The sequence below is a fragment of the Anguilla anguilla genome, chromosome 3 (assembly GCF_013347855.1).
Source record: "Anguilla anguilla isolate fAngAng1 chromosome 3, fAngAng1.pri, whole genome shotgun sequence".
Classification (NCBI taxonomy): domain Eukaryota; kingdom Metazoa; phylum Chordata; class Actinopteri; order Anguilliformes; family Anguillidae; genus Anguilla; species Anguilla anguilla.
The window spans coordinates 55,452,544-55,477,473 of NC_049203.1; the positions used below are offsets into that span (position 1 = coordinate 55,452,544).

Sequence of the window (24,930 nt, forward strand, 5' to 3'; positions counted from 1 at the left end):
CCAACTGATGTACAGAGACAAGCAAAATTACTGGTTAATATTTATAATCAGCTTAATCTCGCAGCCATGCATGGAAAGTAGACGTGTCCAGGTGTTTTAAATATTGAACAAAAATATATTTAGTGATTGTTCAGCGAGCTCTAGCGTACCACTCATATAAATCTTGGGATATTGCTATCAAACGTAAAACAAGCAGTATTAAGAAGAAACGCAATAATACACTGTATAATGTAGTTTGACAATAATAATGATAGAAATGTATAATAGCATACCATACACACAAACACACACACATACGCACACACACACAGTCAATTTTGTTGTTACATATCACATTAGGACAATACATAAACCATCCACCATAACCCCTTTAGCTTTTTAATAGGCACAAAGATGCTCAGTATATTATAAAAGCAATTAATTTGGCTAGATCATTCCACAAGCTATATACACAATGTAGGAAAACCCTAAATTATTATTATACTTGAACAATAAATTATTCAGCAATGAAAGAATGATTCAGTCAAATCAGAAATGGCCAAATAAGGTGTAGTGTTCTACAGTTCCAGCTCGAGCTTTGTCTAATACTCAGGTAGAATATGCTGCAGAAAGCATACTGCCAAATACCAAGTCGACATGCACATTATTTTCTGAAACTGTAAACCAGGGTTCTTGCCTTACTGCATGGGAAATGAGCGTAGGCATTTTTGACTGTTAATAATGCAGGATAATGTGGATCCCAAAAAATGCCACAATCAATCTTAAGCATTGAGTTTAGAGCACAATTGCACTAGCATAACTATTTGGTTAAAATCGTATGGAGGGGCGAATGCTTTTCTTGAAGGTTTCCTGACCGTGCACACAAAAGCATCTAGAGTGTGGGTGTCAGACCCCAATCCTGGAGGGCCGCCATGTCTGCGAGTTTTCAGCGTGTTTCAGCAGCAGTGATTCATTAAAGTCATTGATTGGCTAAAGAATCCATATACGTTGTTCTCGAGGCCTTAATTGGCTGCTCATTGAAAGGAAACTACAAATACCTATAGATACTGCAGCCCTCCAGGGCTTCAGTTTGACATCCGTGGTACAGAGAGTCTGGACATTGACATTCTTACCATAAGTATCCCATAAAAAGTCCTTCTACTTTTTGTTCTACTGTATGGTGGGTATCTATGGTCAGAGGTGCAGACACATGCAAAAACTTAATTGCTTACAAACACACACACAAACAATTACTTACGTTAGGCTCATACCAAAGTGAAATGTTCCTTTAATGTTAGCTAATCTCCTCCTGGTTAAACAAGCTCCACTTAAGTTTCAGAATAGGTGCACACACCCACTGGGAAAAGAGAAAGCAACGCAACTACTTAAACTGTCCTCCCCAATCAATATGTAATAAATGAACATTAGTAATCAAAATGTGACTATTTATGCAGCAATGCACAATGCATAGGCTATAAACAGGCTGAACAGTTTCAACTGCGTGTGTGTGTCCAGTGAGTGAAACCACAAACAAACCCTGCCCTCTCCCATCTGAAGTCAGTTGAGAAAAGAAAGTCAAAAGTAATTTTCAGCTGTTTAGCCTCATGGTTGTAGCTAAAGAGATAGGATTCCAGATATGAATAATATTGAAAACATATTTGAAGGAACAAATATTTTTTTTAAATGTACTATTTGTGCTTCTGTATGCACACACACACACACATACACGCTGTGTTTTGAAACACACTAAAATGAATACAATAGGTATGGACATGAGTGGATAGGAGATATTGACATTTAATACCAAAGTGTATACAAACAAATCCACATTTAAATATATTAGGAAGCAATATTTTGTCAGTCTGACCAGGCAAAAATTTTAGATAGATTGAATCACAAATTTGATTAGTACATTTATTTTAAAAACATTGTGGAGATATTGCTTTGTTTCCATTTCATTTCCTGATTCATGCACAAATGATGTGACCAGTTCACTTTTCTTTCCATTCAGAACTGAACACAATTCAATTCAATGATGTCCTTCGTTTGAAGGGGTATACCATAGTGTGGCCTCTCCTAAGCAATTTTTAATCATAGCAACTCAAATGTCTCTTTCTTTCCCATATTTTTTATATTGGCTCTCATTGGAAATATTTAATATTATAAATATAAATATTCTCCTAACCCTGTCCTCTACGATCTCCTGTCTCCTAACCCTGTCCTCTACAATCTCCTATCTCCTAACCCTGTCCAATACAATCTCCTCTTAGAAAATGTAGAGCAGAATGCATTTAAATTGATGATGAGAATCCACCAGATCAACATGTACACACTGTATAAACCTTGGTGAATTATTGAAAATTGACTCAGTTGTATCGTAGCATATCACTGCCCTTCTACAAGGGCCGATGGTATCACCATCTCATTTTCAGCCTTGTTCTTTTTCAGACAAAATGAATGAAGAAATCATAAATAAAAAGGATGAATAACTGAATAAATAAAAGTGCTTACAGGAAGGTGGAATACAGGAACATGTAGGAGTGACTATGATAAGTAAATAAAAACAATGAAAGCAATCTGAAGCTTTAAAGTAGTTGTTTATTGACAGGAGGGGTTGCTCCTCTCACAGGAAGGAGAAAAACATGCTTTTGAACAAACAACACCTCCTTGCTTGAATTTTAAATGATACCTATTACTGAAGGAGAAGATATCAAGTTTCAGCGATGGAAAACCACCATTTTCATTTTTAGGTTCAGCAGTAACAATTTGCTTATAAATATTTATTTACACATACTTTAAAAATAAATAAAGCATTTATGTTTAGTTGTTGTAGGATATATTGAGAGGTACTTTGTTTGTAGTTTCTATAATGTTTCAGCCATGACAGGCTGCCTAGAATACGTTTGCATTAATCTATATAGTAAAGATACAAAATCCCAATTCAAACCCCAGTGTGCTTTCCCCCAAACTGGAAAAGTAATCTTGCAGCATAATTTTTTTAATTCAAAGTAATGCATAAATACGCATACATGTTCCTCATGAATAAATAAATAAATTTCACATTTGTATTTTGACAGAAATTAAGCCTGCAATTAATATGTGGCATTTGCCACTGAGTTGCATCACAGAATCAGTTCTGCCGAGGGAATGCACAGTAATGGCTGCGGCCGTTTCCAAAGTGTTTCTGCTTACAGTGCGTGAGGCCTTTTCATCCAGCCCACGGCACATGGCAACGTCACTGCGATTGTCCTCTTTTCTTCACATTTAATCGTCCAGGGAGCCAGTCTGCCTCTGGATCCGTTCCCGAACTAAAGACCCTCAAATGTGAGGGACAAAATGATCGATAGCCGGTAAGAGCCTTCCTTTAGCGGCTAAAAGCCGAATGCATTTCCCCAGACTCGAGGGCTGCCGCTCCGCACTGCTTAATCTCACGCGGAAAATTCACCTGGAAGTGCCGCATGCCACAAATCAAATGTGTTAACCTTTTGAAAGGATATGTGTGTCTGCGTGCGTGTGCGTGAGTGCGGGTGGGTGTGCGTGTGTTCGAGTGACAGAGAAAGAGAGAGAGAGATAATGAGAGAGAATATTCAGTACAGAAAATAACTGAGGATATTATTGCCTAAAACCACAGCCTAAAAATACATACAGTGTCTTCAGTACACGCACACACACACACACACACACCCAGGATGAAAGATAAGAGGGCCTGAACAGGACCAAAAGCCATAAAACTGAGAAATAATGATATTTAATTCAGTCAATGTTAAGGTGGTTGGCCGATCACTAATGAATAGAAAATGCAATTTCATGGCCCCGGCAGCTTTTTGTAAAACTCAAAGCCCTGGGGTACCCTGGCTCTCGCCGTCCCCTGGAACACAGCCTGGCTTTCCTTCTCCTGCGGGAGTTCCAGGCCAAATGATGACAGCGTGGGACTGAAGGAAAGATCCCGAGGCTGTCCCTGAAAATTATTCCGCTCCATAATTGACTGAACACCTCTCTGTGCTTCTCTTATTTTTTTACACAACTTAATAGTTTATTGATTTTTTAACTTTGCAGATGGCCAGTCAAACTGGCCTGAGAAAGATAAACAAAACATAGCTCAAGAGCAGATTTGGAAATATGAATAGCTTGTTAGTCAGAACAGAGAAATGCACTCTGAACTAAGTGATTTTCATGTATTACTACAGTCATTGGAGATATGGGAGGAACACCTCAATTTCTCAGATTTGGATTTATTTATTTTTGGATTGTATTTATTTTAGTAGTTCTCGTGTTGATTTTAGCATATGCTATGCATAATACAACATATCAATCTGCTTGAGGAGGTAAGATGACAATGTTACTCTATACATATACGCATGCATATTTGTACACTGGACACATTGTACACTTTTGTGTCTGTAATGAAATAACTGATGAAGTACAGGCACTGGGTCTGATATTAAATGTGTGGTTTCCCACCAGCTTGTATTGTCCCAAGCACTTGTTGAACAAAGAGAGAAAACTCATATGAAATTTTCATTTTTTTTAAACACAAATATGAATGAGGCTAAATTGGTAGCCTCATTCATATTTGCAAGCCTGTTGCATCAGCGCAATTACTGTCAGTTTTGGGGAGTGCAGACAAGTCCATGTTTTCCTCTGAAGCGTACACAGCGCAAAGGCTGCTTCTTTCACACACTGCACCAGCGCCTTGTGCTGCGCAGTCACTGCACCAGAAGAGTGCCCTCCATTCATAGCAGACATGGGCAAACTGCAGGAGCTCGACGGACCTGATGAATCGCTCAGTGAAAGGTAAAATTTGGCCAGGGGAAAAGAAAAAAAAAACAATTGCGATTTTCCATGTGACCTGCTGTTTCACTGCTGAGACCAGAGCCTCGATTGTATTTTTTTTTCTTTTCTTTTAGCATATTTATTGAGTGTTTGCACGTTTCCATGTTTCAAAGAGACACCTGCCCTCCGGAGGAGGCATGTGAATCGCTGTCTCCCAGAAACGCCATTTCATTACACCGGTGCGATCATAGGAGCAGGCTGCGCGTTTCTGCGCACAAAAGGCAAGAGGTCACTGCCGTGACAGCAGGCCTCCACACAATCGAACGGCGGAGTACAGGTGGCACTTTATTAGGCAGGAACAGAAATCAACCCCAGAGCTCTCACGCTTTCGTATTGTTACTAGCGCATTTCGCCGGAGTGTTCAACGCCCTTTTTAGGATGTGCAAAAACAACAATCATTCCAATCGAGAGAGAAAGGGGCTCTCAATTTTCAGACAGTAAGAGAAGTGCAGCGTGGGGTATGATTAGGGAGCATGCTGACTGTCACGCCTGGCAGAAGCACATTCTTGCGGAGATAATCTCGAGAAGGCCATCTCTTTCTAATACAGCAATATCAATACAGCACACGACAGCTGCACGGCTGTCAGGTAAGAGTACTCTCATTGGTGGACAGCCCATCATCCCCATAAACACTCCAGGTTTTTAAGAGGCAATCAATTGATGTTATTTCTAAGATAAATGGAATGGCTGCATCCGCCTGAGAGGTTTCTCTTTCAGGTCTGCTCAATCATTTGTTTTCATTAACGTCTATTACATTGACGCCAATATGCACTTCCCACAGTGAAGAATGAGATGGAGGGGGTTAGGTCTTGATGTTTTCAAAACCGCTCTGGCCTGCACCACTAACACCAATACAGAAAGCACACACTCCCACTTAAACACATGCACACACACACACACACACACACGCATATAGACTACAGTTATTAAGGCGAGACATCAGTATGTACAGTACACATGTTGTTTTAAACACATTTTAACTGACCAAAATTCCGAGTTCATAGTAGTTTGTCAAATATTCTATTATTTACTCCTCAAGATGTAATGAACCGTAAATGATTGTTCATGGGTGGTAAGGTCAGGCTTTACAGCCATGGAGGTCTTCACTACCTTAATACACAATTTAGTAAGTCACTACATACATGTCTTCATTCAGTTGTATTTCTTTTCTTAGAACTAGTATTTTGTTCTTTGGAAAGTACCTCTGACCCAGAATGCACATAGAGACCTTATATAACTACACTGTGTCTGTTCAGCAGTGGTACAGCCTGCAGTGTACAGGTCTGCCGCAGGTTTTGAACCACAGTGCTTTCCGTCCACACAAATCAACAAAAGATAAGATCAAGCTAAGAAAACCGATCTTACGCATTACGGAGGGTGATGTCACCTTCTGTAGCACATCAATGGAACATAGTCAAAGGGAAGACAGTGTCTCTTAATGCAATAGACATATGGCAAACAAAACTTCAATAAGATGGGATAATCAGTAGGATGATTTATTTATTTATTTATTTAATAAATAAATACTGTTAAAAATGTGACTTGTGTCATTGTATACCATAATAATTATACAAAACAAAATGGCAACATATAACAGTAACAAACAGCAGCATCCCATTCCAAGCAGTGAACTGTACACTGTGCACCCTCATCTGATAATTAATGTTATAAGATGACTCTGCTTTTTTCCCCTAACATGCTTTTAGTCAGATTGGTGCTGTTAGAAGAGAGGAGATGTCTTGTACTGTATTGACCCATCGGTATGAAACAAGAGGAGCATGACCGCAGGCAGAGGTGAGCGAGACGTTGTGTCTGGCTGTGGCAAATGGGAGTAAACTCTGGCTGAACCCTCTCTTCGGCACAGCGGATCGCGTTCACGTTCGCTTCCGCGACGCGCCGGTTCAAAAACCCGCCGGCGCGCGGATGTTGCCGTTGTTGCCGCCATGTCTTCAGCCGATTGAGCTTAGCGTATTTCAGAGGGGAAGAGAGAGAGAGAGAGAGAGGCCAGAGCGACACCTCACAGACGGCTACCGGGACTTTCTTCTCGGGAACAGATTTCACTTTCAAATCGACTTGTCAGCCATGATCAGAACTGGAACAAAAGCAGCCTTGGCACTTTTGAAAATCGCACCGTTAATAGGTTTCTGAAAAGGCCTTTGAAAGTAAAAAAAAAAAAAAAGGAACCGTGGAAGGAACAGACTTAAAATGAAATGCAGACCTCCATTTTTGCCAAGATGTTTGCTTTTGATATATATTTTTCTTTTTTCCTGACATCATCTGAGCGAACTTGTAACTTTGATGATGGGGGGTGCACAAAAGGCCCTGAGACTTTGTTGTGCTGATAAAAAAAAAAAAAAAAAATGCGGCATCAATAATGTATCCCTCGCTCATTTTAGACACGCGCGGGCGGCCGTGCCCGTCTGCATGTGAGAAGAGCCCGAGATAAAGAGAGGGAGGAGGCAGGCAGACAGCGAGAGAGGGAGGGAGGAGAGAAGGACTAACCCACGGCACAGAAACCCCTCCTGAATACGGCGGGGCCCGGTGGCTAACGGTGCTCTCTCCCTGGGTATCCAAACACTGAAAGGCTAAGATAAATGCCCGCCACAACAGAAAATCCCTCCCCGCGTGCGCAGATTATTTATCTGGGCTCTCAAAAGATGTGGGAGACACTGCTTTTCTGTCACATTCGTCAGATTCATTATCCAGTGAGTATTTTATACAGCCTTTTCTAGCCATGGCATGGCAGCTTGATTTTTCTCCTTCTTACAGTACTAAGCGTACAGGTGGATACTGCCTTCCTCCAGACCTCTCCCCTACAGTGTCTTTCATGTAATTTGCACCAATGCCATTGCCCCCATTGCCAACCACACGTTTACACATTCGCATGTAATTTGCTTTCCACGCCAGGAATTGCACCTGGAGATATGAAAAGTAAACCTTCCTGTCATTTGACACAACCGTAGCAGGCACCCAGTGCAAACAGTTTTCATATTACTGCTCTACCCATGCCTCTTGCCAGCTTGGTTTCCAGTGAGAGACTTGAGGAAATGAGAGCCCTCTGCCTATCCCCGGTGCTTGTATTGAATATGTTTGTGTTTATTAGTTGTTCATAATCATTTCAACAGGGTCAGCCTGATTTCTGCACTTGACAAACCCTTCTCTTAAGTGATACTCAGTATCTAGTGCTCATATGTCATCTTTTAAGACCAGAAAGCCTCAATGATCCCCTTCAGAAACTCAAAAGTAAACTCAAACCTATTTTGTGTTCGGTTGGAGATTATTAAATTTATTTATGTATTTATTTATTTAAAGTCGGCCTAAATAATGTTCCAGCCTGCTGTTAATCTCACCACAGTGTGATCTGTCCGCCACTTACTGTTAATTGTTTTTTTTTTTTGTCTTTTTTCCACCAAAGCAATTTTATCCTGACTATACCAACACAGAAAAACCACTGGACTGAATGCTCCAAGTACAGAATAGAGTGCATTTCTAACTGGCTAAACCTGAGGAGCACCAATCAGCACCTCCCCAACATCGACACGGACTGAATCTCAAAATGAAAGACAGGCGGCGATACAGGAAGCGTGGAGAATAATAAAACACTGTGCCCTTACCGGGCTCTCCGTCCGACTTGCGCTCCTGCTCGGTGTCGGTGAGGGAGAGCACCGAGTTGGCCCGGCTGGACAGGCAGGAGCTGTGCTCCGACTTGATCTCCCGCATCCAGAGGCGCAGGGCGTGGTCGGGCGAGGGGCTGCCCTCGGGCTCCGTGTCCACGTCGGAGCCCATCCCCGCGCCCAGCGGGTACCCGTGCAGCTCGGCCTGGAAGCTCGGCGGGCACATCATCTGGGGCGGCGTCTCGCAGAACTCCAGTTCTGCACAGCAGAGAGGACAAAGATTAAAAATTCTATTGTCATTCGCCGTGCTCGGCGAGCGCAATTCAAAGCGCATTTCATGACCTTGAGAGGCTAAGAGTGGTCGTGAATGAATATGTGCGGAATTGACCCATTTAACAGGTGCACCTCACACTCATTTATGTTCCAAGAGATTCTACACCCTCTGAAAATAAAACAAATAAAATAAAAAAGGATGCATCACAATACTACACAAGGAGTTCTCTACTGACATCCAATCCATTAGTTGGTTTAGGACAGAAAGTATGAATTCAGAGGTTATTTTGAGTAAAATCAAAGCTCTAGGTGCAGCTATTGATGCAGTTAGCCGAAGCAACCAAAACAAACAAGGCAGGTGTGATGTGGGGTTAGAACTACAACCCTCACCGTCTGGATGGTACCACAAGCAGTGGGATTAACTCAAATATAAAATCGACTCCATCGAAAGACCCAGGTCCCCAGCCAAAGGAGTCAATGTGGACTGGACGTAAAAGTGCATCATTCACAACACACAAACACTTGCACAAATACACAGACATGCCGACACACACAAGATCGATATATTCTTCCTGTTGTCAAAGAAAACCAGAACCATTTGCCATTCGTTCCACTGCGGTGCTTGGTGTTGACAAGCTAGAGGATATAAAGATATTAGAAAACAGCAGGCAAAAGTACGCCAGTAAAGACCATATGCTGCATGTTTTTCCTCTAGCTTAAAATCATAAAAATATGTTGCGGTGAAAGCCTAATATAATCCCTACTGTAAAATGTGAATTAATGTCTGATGCACTCAGATTATATGTGTGTGCCATGAAATACTGGAGGGTATGGACAGTAAATATGATTTGACATAGTTTCTTTTATTGAAAGAACAAAAACCTGCAAAAAGGTTAATTTGTACAATATGTGCAGAATTTTAGCTTTTTTGATATCTCACTATATTTCAATGTTAAAATCACTCTTCTGTACACACATTCTCTCACTATCTCTCTATCTCACTCTCTCTCCCTCTCTCACACACACATACGCAACACACACACACGCACAATGCAAACAAACAAACAAACCTGGAAAAGGCAAATATTTAAACAACTTCAAACACCTGAATTTAAATACTGCATTTAAAAACACACTGAATGGCAGATTGTTAGCTTTTCAATGCGGAAAAAGTAGGCATAAACGGCTCCACCGAGCCTTTGTGTAGATACCAGATTTTCCAGCGCAGTGCAAAGTCATCTGAACGGAGTGCATGTTTAGTTTTCAGAAACAGCCTCCCTTTGGGCCTTTTAAGTTCACAGCGTCTGATGGCTGGAAAAGTACCTTCTAATAGGCTCACTTTTATTTATTTATTTTCACATTATTCTTCAAAAATAAGCCATGCATGAAAGTATCCCAGAAGCTTCTGTGATGTTCTCTTCTGTCGTATTCCATCACTGCACAGACAGCTGCTGTCTGACAGGTCCTGTCCTTGTGCGGAAATGTGGGAATCCTGAGCTTATGACACAGGATGCACATTCACAGTATAAAATACAAATATTATTATTATCATTATTATTATACCACACACCATTCACTCACACACTCATACCTATGGGCAAGTTAGCATCTCCAATTTGCCTACCTGCAGTGTCTTCGGACTGTGGGAGGAAAGACCAACTTGCATTGAGGTGACAGTGTTATTATTATTATCATTACATTTTTGAAAACATGTTTGCATGTCCAGGCAGACAAACCACAGCTTGTCTTGGTAACGCTCCTACAATAAAAGTAAGAGACTACTACTTCGCTTTGTGAGAGTTTAAATATGGCTTTCATTAAATACCACCACCGGTACTGTTACTATTACTACGACTGTTTCTGTGGAGAGGGCAGTGGTTAACTGAAGTAATCTCGACACTGGGCTTCCTGGTGTTTGTGAGGGTAACGTTTATGTGGCTCAGCATGAGTGGTGATACTTGCTCCAAGAACAGAACTGATCAATTCTGTACAGCTTTAGAGCAGACTAATGACTAGCTAACCCAACAACACCACGCAAATAAGGACCCCTTTCAATCACAGAAAGAAATCACACTTCTACATGCATTAAAAATACATAGGCAGTCCATTTGTTACTGTTTCAACACAGAGCCATTGAAAGATTACTCTGCAACTTGCAATCAATCTAGCTTGCAGCTGCTGTCATCACAGTAATGTTACAGGCCATGAACCAAGCACTGGTGTAGCCTATTGAGAGCAGCAAGCAGAGTGAAGTGAGCTGAGGCACCAATGCAGAGTTCAGTGGGGATGAGGATGAGGCACATTGGAAGGATGAATTTGAATGTAATGCATGGACAGAAAACGAACATTGGCTGCCGTTTGGAAGGCTAAAGAAAATACTAATCTCTAAATGAAGACACACCCCGCTTGTCGACTGCTAAATGAAAATGTAAAATTTGACCGCGCCTCTTGGTCCTAGCACATAAATTGTTGTTTGAGGAACAGAAGGTGAAACAGAAGACGAAAACAAAGTAGCATTAAGAAGACACACAAAGTGCAGTTTTTTGTGTGGCTGTGTTATGTTACAGCCAAATTCTGCATGTTTAAATGAGGCCAAAGGGTAGATACATTCATTTCTATTAGGAGTCTTTGAAAGTCACTGCTCACTGTAGTTATTTCCATGGCAAACCCATGAAAGTGCTGATTCAGCATACCAGTAGCATTGCTAGTGTGGAAAATAATTTTGGAAAATAAACAATCAATGTGCTCTGCAGTTTCTCTAGATTTAATTTCTTCCATCAAATTAGTAGGGTTCTTCATTGCCACTAGGTGGCAATGAAGAACACTTGCATATGTGCAGACAACTGGTATTTAAAATCTATTACTGGTGCCACTGTTTGGATTGACAGCTATTAAACACGGTTGAATTGATAGCCATATACACCGCACATTTCCCTGGAAAAGAAAAATAATATTCCAACGTTGGGTTGCCTTAATTGCTACACTGAAAATGTGCCGCAGCTTAAAAAGACAACATTGCACTGGAACAAATCAAGGGGTAAAAAATGCTTCAGCTTTCCTCCTGTCAGCTCGCTCCAGAAACTCAATCCATTATCTCACATCCAACGCTGCACATGTCTAATTGAGTTAAAATCACAGGACTGCAATACAGTTTCTCATTGCAATGTGTAATCATGCCCTACTCTCTGATACCCAGTAGCAAGAGTAGCTGAGGCCCCAGAGTGGCCCAGCCCTAAAGAACTGAGAGGTCTTTAGAACAGCTTGAATCTATAAAATATACTCCGTGTTTCTCCCTTTGTTGCTCTCTTCAGAGGCTCTGAGACAGAAAGAGAGGCGTGCCACTGTTCCCAGGTCAGCCCTGACATCCTGCTGTGTGTCTGTTGAAATGTAGTGTTGCGAGCACAATTTGTCCTCGGTGAACAGTTTCCTGAATGGGGAAAGAGAGCGGATCACCATACCTCAGGCCCAGTGTCAGGAGCTGTGCATGCTGACAGTAGGAGCAGGCCATCGAGCCACTTCATAATTCATGGTTTCAAACACTGTGTCAGGGTTCAAGGAAAGTGAAGAGTGTTCCATTGTGCATTTTCCCATGGCTGTGATACTGTGACACTAAAATTACAGCAGACCAGTGCATCAATAGGCACTTAGTTGCCCTTTCAGCACTCTAAAATAACACAATCATCTCACAGTTGCTTAAAATAAAAACATAATTGGAATAGTTCTTCACACAATTTCTCAAATGTCAATAGTAACCACTGAACTTGTAATGTGAGTGTGTTCCTTGTTGCTGGTTTCAATACCCATGTCCAAAAATATGAGAAGATTCCAATATTTATTTAGAGGGTTCATCTGACTTCGCAGTAGCAAAAACAAGAAGCGGATTATACATTAACCGGTCTGGTACTTAGATACTGCATAGTCTTTTTGGCTTTTGGTGCCAAAGGTCCAAAGTATTTTTCTTTCTTAAATGGTATTTGACAAGAGGTTCCACTCTGTATGCACTTTGCCTAGTCAATGTCAATTATCAACACATAAAAAGGTCCACAAGCCTGCCATTGCACACTGTGCATGCAAGCCTACATCCAGTTTTTATATCTCCACTTAATCTTTAATTAAGATTCGCACGGGGGCGAGGATCAGCCTGTATCAATATTAGTGCCGCCTACTGAAATAAATTAGCTTCAGAGACACTTGTCTCCAAGACAGGTTCCATAACTAATGCAGAGAAAAACAGAATACAGATTTAGGTCACGCCTATCACCGAGACTCAATTTCAATGTATTCACTTTGCACATATGTAACCTGTGCAGAGAGCAAAGACTCCACAATTCTAGCAAATTAATGAATGCCTCAAAATCAACAACAACAACCACAACAACAATAATAATCATCATCATCATCATTACAACAACAACAACAACAACATTAATAATCATCATCATCATTGTCATCCTAATAAGCATCTTCATCATCATCTGCTGATTCTGCATGGTTTCAATTTAAATGAAAACCGAAAACAGTTTAAAATGCATTGAGGATTGTCAGCCAGAAGAAACATTGAAGGCCATAGTGGGGTGCTTCAAGCACCTTGCGTGTCTGCATTACGTCGGCACCGCAAAGGTTCTGCGCTCGCTACCGCTTTTACATAAAACAGCCCCAGCAGCAGTGTGAATGAGCCTTCTGCTGATGAAATCACGCCTGCAAGGTCTAAAATCAACAAAACACCGAAAACCAATTCTGCACGCTCCCCGCCTGCGGGGCTGACCGTGACTGGGTGAGGGGGCTTTTAGCTCTGAGACCACTCTCACCAGTTCCCCGCGCTTCTCCTTGATTAACGGCAATACAAGGTGACCTTAAGTCTCTGGCACTACTCTCCACACTAATTAAGTGAGGTAGGAATCCTTGTCCGTAGCCCCTCTCTGGAGTCAGTGAAGATACCTCTTCAACCCCTGACTCTGTGAGTCATATCTCCTGGAGGGGAAGACTTGCTCTTCATCACAAGAGCTTGCAATTCTGCATGCATTAATTCAGCTTCCATCATCGCTAAGGCAACCTGAGCATTTTCCCCCTCGCAATAATTCATTTCAGCACTGCAATGAATTTTAACCAAATAAACATTTATTCAGACCTACATCAGTTCCACCTGTACAAGGTCTATTGATATAATATCCTTCTTCATTTTTTATTTTCATTTTTTGGTTTGATTAATGCACAGTAAAATGAAGATGTGAGACTCTAACAGTTTGTATGATTTCAAAAGGGACCCGGTGTGCCCAGTCAGAGTAAAATATTCTGTGTTAGAGATTAACACTGAATACTTTGCCCTATTGGAACATACTAAGAAAAAATAAAAATAGAAAATAAAAAAATTCATGTCCTCAAATGCCATGCAGAAAAATCTACTTAATATTACTTCCACAAAGTAAAATTTTGGAAAGTGACAGTTTTTTAGCAGTGTTATTAATTGTACTGTTTCTAGTGAAATAATAAAGAACAAATAAATACTGTGTCCTGACCTCTGCCTTTCAGACTAAACACATGCAAAACAAAAATAAAAAAGGAAAAAGGTGCAAGTGCCTACACATCGCCAAAAGCATGCAGCATATTATAGCAACCGAGACTGCCTTCAAGCCCCCTCTAATGACAGCAATTATTTAAGATTTATACCTCCAGAAATTAGAACATCAGAGGGCAATTGCCCTAAATGTGTGCATTCAGGACAACCTGATCTGCAATTGTTACACTCCAAATAGGCAAGACAATATTTGAGCCACCTCTTTACATGTCAAAACCGTTACGCTGTGTGATTTATTGATTTCAACAGTCTGAGAGCAGAGCAGCGCAGTACTGCACAATGCATGAGCAATTTCTGAAATAACAATCTGCCCAAACTGTTCTAATAATAGCACAAATATGATACTGTGCCCATGCATCAAGAGATAACAAATCTGGTCAATGCATGTTGAAATTGAGCTTGTAATTAATTGTAAAGTGTCTATATTTAGGCCTGTGATTTCTTTCAATAATTAAAACTACTATAATTTAGTACTAGTAACCAGTACCCAACAATAGAATTATATAGGTATATGCAGGGCTCTGAAACATTGCAAACATGTTTCTAGGTAGGATGGGTTTATTTAACAATTTTTATTGGTTGAAATGAAGTGCTGTACCTGAATGGGAAACAAAATGGCCATTTCTGTAGAGGACACTTTTGCCAGTGGAAATTCCTCAAACTTGCATCACTTTGACTTTATGAATCTCAGGCCCATTGGCATGCAGTGAAATGGGACTTTGGACCTTGGTTTAATCAGGAGTGTTAAAACAAGCTAGAGGCATCACTCCATTCAACTAATGTGTTACACAAGCCACAACTACTGCTGCTACTCTTGCTGCTGCTGCTGCTGCCACTACTACTACTACTACTACTACTACTACTACTGTTGCTACTCTTGCTACTGCTGTTGCTACTACTACTACTACTACTAATAATAATAATAGTAATAATAATAATAATAATACAAGTATTTTTGAGTTCATTGTGGTCATTGACAAAAGAAAAGGAAATCTATTACAGCTGCATCTATTACAGCATATGTCCTTTCATAGAGAAGAACTCCTTCTTGTAGACTGATGTTTGCTTGTTGAAACATCAGTCTACCCTGTTCATTAAACAGTGCCTTATGATCTGAGCTGTGTGCTCCCGTTTTCCTTATTTTGGGCTTGTCCCCATGTAGTTTTCCAGGTAAGGATATTCTCTGTCCTGGGTGTTGAGCACCTATTTAGTCTTTTTAATATATCATTTCTTTTAGTGATATCAAAACAAGGAAAATGGAAGAAAATGTTCATCTCATTTCTAATCTCATTTCAAAACCAGATGGTTATCTGCATAGGAAAAATAGACTATTTCTACAGACCCTCTCTCTCTTTTTAAAATTATTTCTCCCTTTCTCTCATACACACACATGCACACATATACACACACAACCTTTTCAAGAAAAGGCACATGCAGACTGATTGATCAAATTCAAGGACACTTGAAGGCACCAGAGCAGTGACCTCCATATTACCCACAATCCCAAGAGTCATTTTCTGCTTTAACTCAGGCTCCGACCTATCTACAGACAATCCACACATAGATTCCTCTTCCAGTTGAAACTCTGAAATTCCTTTTCACTTGAGGCAAACAATTTTCAGAATGACCCATTTCATACTTTGAGAGACATTTCCTGCAGAAAGTGGGTGTTCAATCGCATGAAGCCATATCTTGTGCTGTCAATCGCTGACTTGCACCGACCAATCAAAATACTTTACATTTCAGAGTAAAATGCTGTGATTTGCCAAAGCCACTGAGTCACTGATGACAAATGATTATGGCACCCATTTAGTCATTTTGGTTTTCACAGAACACCAGTCTCCCATTACTAAAGAATAATGAGCTGCATCTTTATTTCTAGTTTTTATTTATTTATTTTTCAGTACAGGTGTGGGGCTATTCAGGTGCTCTAGGATGGTTAGGAGGGGAGAAGGGATGGCGTAAAGGTACCTTGCTCCGGCTCAGTGAGTGTTTTCTGCCTCTTGTGGCTGTTGTAGCTGAGTCTCACATCCTGAGTGTAGTCAGGCAGCGTTTCCCGGGAGGTGTACGACTTTCGCACATTCTGCCCGTCATCGCTCTCATCCGAGGAGCTGGTGTATGCCAGCTCCATCTCGCGTCGGACCTTAGAGAGAGGCTGGTAGGGTTTGCAGTCCATCTGTTCCATGGCTGGCAAAGCTGAGCTGGGCTCATTAAATCATTGGGTCCAGGATAGAGGGTGTGGATTGATCTGGAGACAAAGAGAGAGAGAGAGAGAGAAAGAGAAAAAAGAAAGAGAAAGAGAGAGAGAGAGCAAGATGGCAAGAGAGTGAGAGGGAGAGAGGGAGAGAGAGACAGAGATTAGATTAAAACAACACATGCTGTGCGTGGGTGCCCAGGACACAGAGGCTTGTTAAAGGCACGTTGTAGAGCTACATCCTGAATGAATAATTCAAGGCACCTGCGTGCGATCCGCGTCCCCCCAGCCCCTGAAAGTTGTTAGATGCCACTGGGTGGCATCACAGCCAGATCCAGTTGCCTTTTAAGACACAGGGAAGGAATGGCCCTCGGAGAAACAGGATGAGATACTACTTTAATCTAGTACCTTTCCTGAAGGACTCCAGCAAAGCCCCATAAAAGAAGTCCTGCAGGGTTATAATGGATCTGGTCCACCTGATTCGGTGGGAACTTCAGGAGGAAAGAGGTTGCCCTTTTGATGATATCCTGCACTGCATGGTTCCACCATGAACTCTGTGATTAATCTTAGCACATGTGTACCACCATCTGTAGAAACACTGATATATTAATCCCCATTCTATTATTACCATCCCTCTTCCTTCTGCACTGCGAGTCATTAAAATCCATTTCCTGATGAATAAGAAGTAAAAAAAAAAAAAAAAAAAAACATTGCATGCGAGGATCTGAAATTCAGAAGCTCGCTTAGGGTCTTGCTACTGAACTGGCAAACTATCATTAAGAGAAATGTTGCATAAGCACCTAATTATACTCACATAAATATATACGCTGCTAGAATATGTCCAGTCAGTAATGGTAGCTTAATCAGTACCTGCGCAATTGGTTAGAGTAATTCTTAACACTTCTGTTGGTACTGGCACAAGATGACCTTTGGAGTGACTGCCTTTGTCTATTTCACTCAGCTTCCTGTTCTGACCTTTCAGCAAACCCACAGATGGCTGTTACGCCTCAGACAGTTCTGTTTCCCACATCTACCTTTCTACACTGTGAAAGTGCCATCTTTTTATTTTTATATATATTTTTGGAAAGGTCCCTTGATAAAGATTCCCTGTGCTCCTGTCTCTGTTGAAACAGCAAAAACTATACTTTGAGTGGGAGGTTTTAGCCTTTCGCAAAAGTGGCTCTTCCGTATTTTTGATATTCAACCTAACCTTGAACCAACTGGCAGAAGAAATGGCAAATAATGAAAATAAAAATTCCAGAACCTTCAGTTCTGGTTAGTGCAAATGGCAAACACAAAAATACATAAAGCTTTAAAAGAATTGGTTTCATGATTTTATACTACTGACCATTTCAAGGTTTGGATAGAACACAGGAGATTTGCAAACCGCCGTGGGACTGAACTGACTCTCAGCCAAAAACGTCTCTCCTGTGCACATTTCTCTCCTGACACCAGTGATATTTAACATCACTCAAGATAAATATGACAATCAAACTCTCATTAGGCCAGCACATCTCCCTGCCTCACTGCTGTAATATGATATTAATTGTGCACTCAGGAAATGTCTTGTTGACTAATTGGCAGTTAAAGGCTGTTTTGAGGGTCATTAGCATTCCAAGCTGAGATTGGCACCCTGTCCAGGCATCAAAAGCCTGTGCCAACCTTGCCTACAGGTGATTATGTGCCAGAAAGCATGAGACGAAATGAGACTGTAGGCATTGTGGATGTTTTTTTTTTTATAGAGTTCTGGAGAGGTAACAGATAACGCATGAAGGACACTAGGGTCTCTGTGCTGCCCCCCGTAACCGAAAGCCCTGTCATACATATTTTCACATACCCCTGGCTCCTTACCAGCAACAGACTAGCAAGACATGTTAGACACTCATTTGTTGTAGAGTTTTCATAAGGTACGTCTATATCGTTAAGCTATCTACCATCGTGTCAGCCAAAATTGCATATTATTTGCTGGGCACGTAACAGTAAGCAAAGCATCTTTGCAGTGTAAAAATAAAGATGTTAAAATTCAATATTTGCACCCAACAGTAGGTAAGGACGTGAAGACGGACTGATGATGTTCTCAGCACTGGAGACTCAATTATGTCTCAGTAGCAGGTGGCACTCTGCTGAGTGTCAGACTCATTCATCATGTTTTTGGTCCAGCCATTTGCCCATTAAGGTCAGGTCAGACCCTTTTAGCCTTGATGGAAGCACATCCTGATTTCTCTTTCTCCGCATACAAAGTTGACTTCATTCTTTGAAGGTTATTTCTATTTTACACACAACCAAAGGGGATAGGAACACACATGAAAAGGAGGGAAACCTCATATATCAACTACACAGATAAACCTTGTTAATACAGTTGATGGCAAAGTGTACTGTACCTAACCAACCACTAAAAGATACAGGAGTGGCCCTTTCTTTTTCCTCCTAAGATGCCATATAGTCTGTGCCCGAATGGAAGGTACATTTGTCACAAAACTGCAAAAGTATTTCATGTGGCAAGAGGAACAATGTTTAAAATCATCACAGCATATGCCAAACAAGAATGTGAGTAATTTGGTCTGATGATTTCACTGCATGGTTGTATAATAACCAAGGAACATGCAGCCATTTTACATGGCCAGGTATACCCTATGGTGTACACATCGTGCCCCCATATTCCAAGGTGATAATACCCCCATACACACTGCTAAACTTTGAGCGGTTTCATGAACACAAGGGTTAAGGCAAAAACCTTCCATAGCCTCAACAATCACCAGATCTAAACATCATTAATCTTTTATCAGAAGTTCTGAAGTGCAAAGTAAGAAGCAGATTTCTACCTACCCTTCATCTCTAAAAAAACAGAATTCTTTTCTTTGAGAATAATGATCCAACATCCCTCTACATACAGTTTAGTATGTGGATGACAATATGGATTGAAGCTCTGAAGGCAAAGGGTGGCCCTACTTCTTATTAGTTATTTGATTTTCATATGCTATTCAGTATATCCATTATTTTGTCCAACTCCTACAGATTCACATTAAACGCCTTGTGACAAACAGAATTTACACCATATGGCAAGTACAACACAAAATATGTGCCATAAAACAATAAATAGTGAAACACACAAAAAAAAAAAAAAATGTACCTGCCAGTCATAGACTAGCTATGTGCTTTCTAGCACAGAGAAACTAAATTTGTTTGACTTGAGCACATAACAAGCTCTTCTAGGGTAACAGAAACGTATTGATATTAGATAAGTATCATACAGAACCCCTAAAATACATGTAATACAATGATTCCACTCAATCTCTGCATTGATCTTCATGGCTTCAAAGTACGACTGAAATGGTAGTACTGCGGCGATAGTTATTAAAATAGAGTGAATAAAAAACTGGTGATTTCCTCAATAATGGAACCTTGGGAGGGGGGCTAAAAAAGTACATTTATTCTGTCTCTCCCAGCTGGTAGCAGCATGTAACACTCATTGAAATTACACAAATAATTCAAACATAATCCAAATTCTCACTGCCAATTATACAGGCTTTTTTCATTTTCTTCTTAATTCTTCTTAACAATGCTCACATTTTTACTAGATGATTATTTGTCTCTTTGTCTCACCAGTCTCTTCTTGGGTTTATTAGAACATACTAACAACCTCATTTCACCCCTTATGGTACGTTTATTTATCAAAAATTTTATGTTTTGATATATGCCCACACGCACCACTGTAGAGATGCTTTCTGTTTACCAGTGCAGGAGGAACACACTCATTTTCAGGTATCATCAATTCCCAATTTTGGACAAAACACAAGACTCTCTCCAGAGTGAAGGCGGGCTGTAATGAGTTGATTAGTGCGTCTGAATATACTGTACTAGAATGAACAGAAATACATTTCCCTGCATTTATTAAACAGGGCTGTGCCATCTTGAAATAAATCATTTTCAAATCTAGATTAAAAATACTCCTTTTCAGTGAAACCTATATTCAGCTATTGCCAAGACATAAACCTGGAGAAGCACGCAGATATAGTGTATTATGGGGCAATAAACTTTAACTGGTAACGCCTATCAACAGCTGTGACCCCATTTCCATGTATAGGCTCCTGCTTAGGTTTCTTGCCTTGCTCATGACTAAATGGGTCCTCTGTCCTAGTAGTTATGCTGCTATTGGAAAACCTTGCCAGAGTCATGTGCTGCCATCTCCACTCTATGTGCTCTACCCATAGCCCTTCACTGACTTCTTATTCTTGTTTCTTGTTTCCCTCTCTCATCAATATGGCAGCTATCCTGAGCCTGCTGTCCTGTTTTCTTTACACAACGAGCCATGGGAATTATGAAGCAAATACATTTTTGAAGATGGAAGCAGGAGAAGAAAAAAACATGTACACGTACAAACAAGCATGCACAGATGCACTCACACAAACATGTGCACACAAAAATGCAAACACACAACCACACACATGCGCTTACACACACAAACACACCAAAAAAACAAAACAACAAGCATACACCAATGCACCCACAGAGCACAGGTAAAGGTGATGAAGAAGTGTTGATGAAGTGATAATTGCTCCACCAGCAGGGATTCTCATTGTGAATGAGATGCAGTGGTCAGAAACGGATCACCTGGGTACTGAAGCAAAACAGCAAATCACCACTCCAGGTTTGTTCAAAATCAGTTATGCAATCAGGTTATTGGACAACAACTAGTCACACAGGCCATCACCAAGCACCACTGTGCCATCATGTTTTTTCCATTTTCATTCAGTCCTTTAATTTCTTAAATGGCTTAGGGTCCTTCTACATCTTTGTAAAGAAGGTTGCTGTTTGGCAATGGCTGCCCTTTTGAATGGTTCAGGCACGCATTGTTTCCCATACATTGCTTGGCAAAGTTAAAATGTCCTCAAAGAGTCTCTAGCTGTACTGCAGCTGCTTCTCTCTTGCTGCTCCTGTGCCTTCTGGCGCCTCCTTTTCTGACGGGCCTCAGTTGGAGTTCAGCTGAAAATACCCATAAGGCATCTGAGGTGCCCCAGACAGATATTTATGCCTGATAATTATGCCTGCTTTTAGATTTTGGGGAATGGTGGTGGTAATTGGAGATATGAAATATTCATGTTGATGCACCCCCCTACCAGCACACACACACGCACACGCACACGCACACACACACAAACAATCCTCTGTCAGACAATGAAAATCCATTGTTCACTTGGTTCTTGGATATGTGCAGAGCAAACTTTGTCACTTTTGCTGCAGGCTAGCTACAGGCACTGGCTGCTGATGCCTTTCTCAACCGTGACGCCATTCTGTAATTGTATGCCAACATTTTATAAGAAATGTAATTTCACCTCTTTGGCCCCTGTCAGATTTCGCTTTCTTAATCTGTGTCCTCTCCTCCTTTGCACCTGGACTTTTATTTACCGCCGCCTTCAGTGTTGTTGAAGGATCACAACAAGGAGTCATAAAAAAGAAAAAAAAGAAAACATCAGCAGTCTTTAATTGACAACCCCATCTCCAATTTTCTGGTTTTGTTTTTACTAAGGCCAAAGCAGAGATCAGGAGCCTGTTTCACGAAGCAGGTTACTGAGTTAGCTAGATAAAACCTGAGTAAAACCCCATCATCATCATTATCATTATTATCATGTTAAGGCCAAAAAGGAGCAATTATAGCAATGGCAATGACACAATTTTTGAGATGATGATTTTTTGAGTATTTGAACAGTAGAACGGAACTGCTCCATTAAAATGTGGTACTACGCCAAAAGACTATGAGTCATCCTGCCAACAGTCATACAAACGGATAACCTTTTTTATTTGGTGGGGGTGGGGGGTGGTCATCCTCACAGTGCAAAGAGCAGTCCGACCCAAACTATTCTAAAGCCAGATCCGACATATTATTAAGTCATAATTATGTGTCAAAGCAAAAGACTAAATATAGAGCTAAAACCAGCAATGAGCTGACGTGTTGGGGGGGGGGGGGGGGTGGTAATTACAGGGTAAAAGTGAAGAGTAGTAATTATACCAGGGACTAAACACGGCTCTCTGTGGCCACATCCTGACCTTTTCTTTCAGTCCTAATGTTGTGTACTTTTATATGTTTTTAGTTTTATGTGTTTACATTTGCAGGTACACGGTTTATGGAATATTTTTTATTGCCTTAAATAGATGTAATCATATTTGTGGAAAAATACATTTTTACATGATAGCCAGTGATCAAGTATATCAAGCAATTGCATGAGCAAGTCCAAGAAGCAATTGCATTGTGATAAACATGATCATGAGACCCACAGAATTCTTCAAAATATATGTGTCTCTATTTTAACTGAAAGTATGCAGGTTTGAATATATGGTGTTGTACTGCTGTACCCCTGAGCTAGGTATGTAACCTCAATTGCCCTAGTATACATCCAGAATACAAAAATGGGTTTAAAAATGATGCTTCATCTTCTCTGGCCTTGAATGAACAAACATGAATGTAGCTATATTCAGTTCATGGCCAGACTTCCTTCTGTGCCAGTAAAATGTTCACAAGGATTACAATATGATTAATTCTAGAGAAAAATTTGCATATGACGGCCTGTACATGTATTTATTTGTTTGTTTATTTATTTATTTACCAGGTTTTGACTAGGCCACCTGGGGGGAGAATGATGGGCAGGTCCTATTCTGACTCCAGGGTGACAGTCCTTGAGGTTATGAAAGCTGAGAGAATTTGCAAGAATAGTCCTGGTGACTTAAGTCATTTCCAAGTACTGGCAAAAAGGTAATATGGAGCACTGTGGATACATTCAGACACATAAAACGGCATGAAAGAGGCTCTGAATTTCATTTCATTTTCATAAATGTCCTTTATTCCTGAAAATGTCCCCCGAGAGATTTCAAAAAAGAGAGATTTGGCTCCTCTTCTGAGACATTACAACACACAACATCCACATTGGATAAAAGAGTACAATGTATAAAGCATGGTGATAAGTATTGCTGGAGGAGCTTTACTTTTCAGTATGAGCTTTACAGCTTTTTCCTGACTGAAGATCATCGCACCTCTCTGCTTTTGTAAAGGTAACTCCATCTGGACCTCCGATCAGGGTGTTGGTCTCTGAGCTTGTGGCATCACCAAATCCAATTTTATGTTCCTCTTCCCCAAATGATCTGACCAAATACAGACTTCAGTAGTGTGAATCAGTAGACCCCTACGGGACATTGGAGACAGGTCCTCAAGTTTATTTTTGAGTTCAATTAATATGCAATCATCACGGCTGTCTATCTATTATTCATCTAAACATATTCTACTGGACACATATGACGCATACTGTATGTCTGATTCATATCTTCCAGCACTGACAGAAAGAGGATTTTGCTTTTATTCAATGGGCAAGAGACAGAAATGAGAGTTGTTCAAGAAATTTTTTATGGTGATGAATGTGGACATTGTAATTCAAACTAGGTACTAGGAAACATAGACATGGTCTACATGGTTTATATGGTTTTCCAAAGAAACCAGGCCACATTGACTGTAAATACAGAACTGAAACTAATTCACTGCTGGAACCACCACTGTGTCTTTAACGGTTCAGTGGTTAAGCCGAAAGTAACATTCCAAAAATATTAACTTTTTTCCATGACAAGGTTGTTAACACACTTTCATAAAACAACAATGAAAGGCTTTATTTTTTGCAGTTGCAGACGACTTTATGCCTGTTGGCTTGCAGGAAAATGTGATATTTTCTATATACATACATACGTATATACGCACACGCACACACAGAAATGAATGCACATACATACAGAGTTCAGGTGTAGGTCACCTCTAAATATCAATTTGCTCACAGGCATTCTCCATTGTTTAAGTGAACAAATGACAATAAGCTCTGTCTTCTCTCTTTCTGCCCTACTCTCATCTCAATTTTAAATTCAAATAATCTTTATTGGCACGAAAATGGCAAGTTATTGTACTGCTAATGAGTACAAATAATGAAAATGTGACAATCAATCAATCTCTGCCTCTACTTATCTCTCTCTTTTGCTTTTGCTCTCTGCCTCTCCATCTGTCTTCCCTTCCTCTCTCCCCGCTCCAGTGCTGCCTCTCAGCCCTCTCCACTCTCTCGCTCATATTTACGTAATGAACAAACGCCTGTACCTTCTCTCTGGGAGATTTGTCTTTCTGCTAATTCTGCTACACTGTGGGGTGCCTATTAGGTGGCTTGGTCTTCGGTTTGATACGGTACCCAAAAGCTCACTCTTCAGACCGAGCGCACTTCAAATGAGTAACACCATCCTTTTAACATCTAAGCAATCCATGTACCGCCCCAGGCCTGCTATCACTTCACAGCAACTCAAACTGGGAAGACTGACGACTGGCAAGACCCACTCACTTTGACCCTCTGTCTTGTACGTCTGCGGCAAAACAAACGGATTGATTTTTGAACCCCCCCACTCTATGCCTCCTCCACTCCCTGCCAAAGTCTGCGTCTCTTCTG

The 24,930-nt window shown here is 40.7% G+C and overlaps 1 protein-coding gene across 3 annotated transcripts in view; it reads right to left on the reverse strand.

Annotated features, from left to right (window-relative positions):
- The window catches only part of LOC118224254 (teneurin-1-like), a 362,344-nt gene that overhangs the window by 154,414 nt on the left and 183,000 nt on the right, over positions 1-24,930 (reverse strand). For 2 of the 3 annotated variants that reach the window (XM_035411577.1, XM_035411576.1), the window contains 2 exons: positions 16,246-16,522; positions 8,427-8,684 (listed from right to left, as the gene is read on the reverse strand). In XM_035411577.1, the coding sequence (XP_035267468.1) occupies positions 8,427-8,684; positions 16,246-16,459 (472 nt within the window). In that variant the 5' untranslated portion in view covers positions 16,460-16,522. Of the gene's footprint in view, positions 1-8,426; positions 8,685-16,245; positions 16,523-21,801; positions 21,881-24,930 lie in introns of all 3 variants that reach the window. The other variant, XM_035411578.1, reaches the window with a different exon arrangement.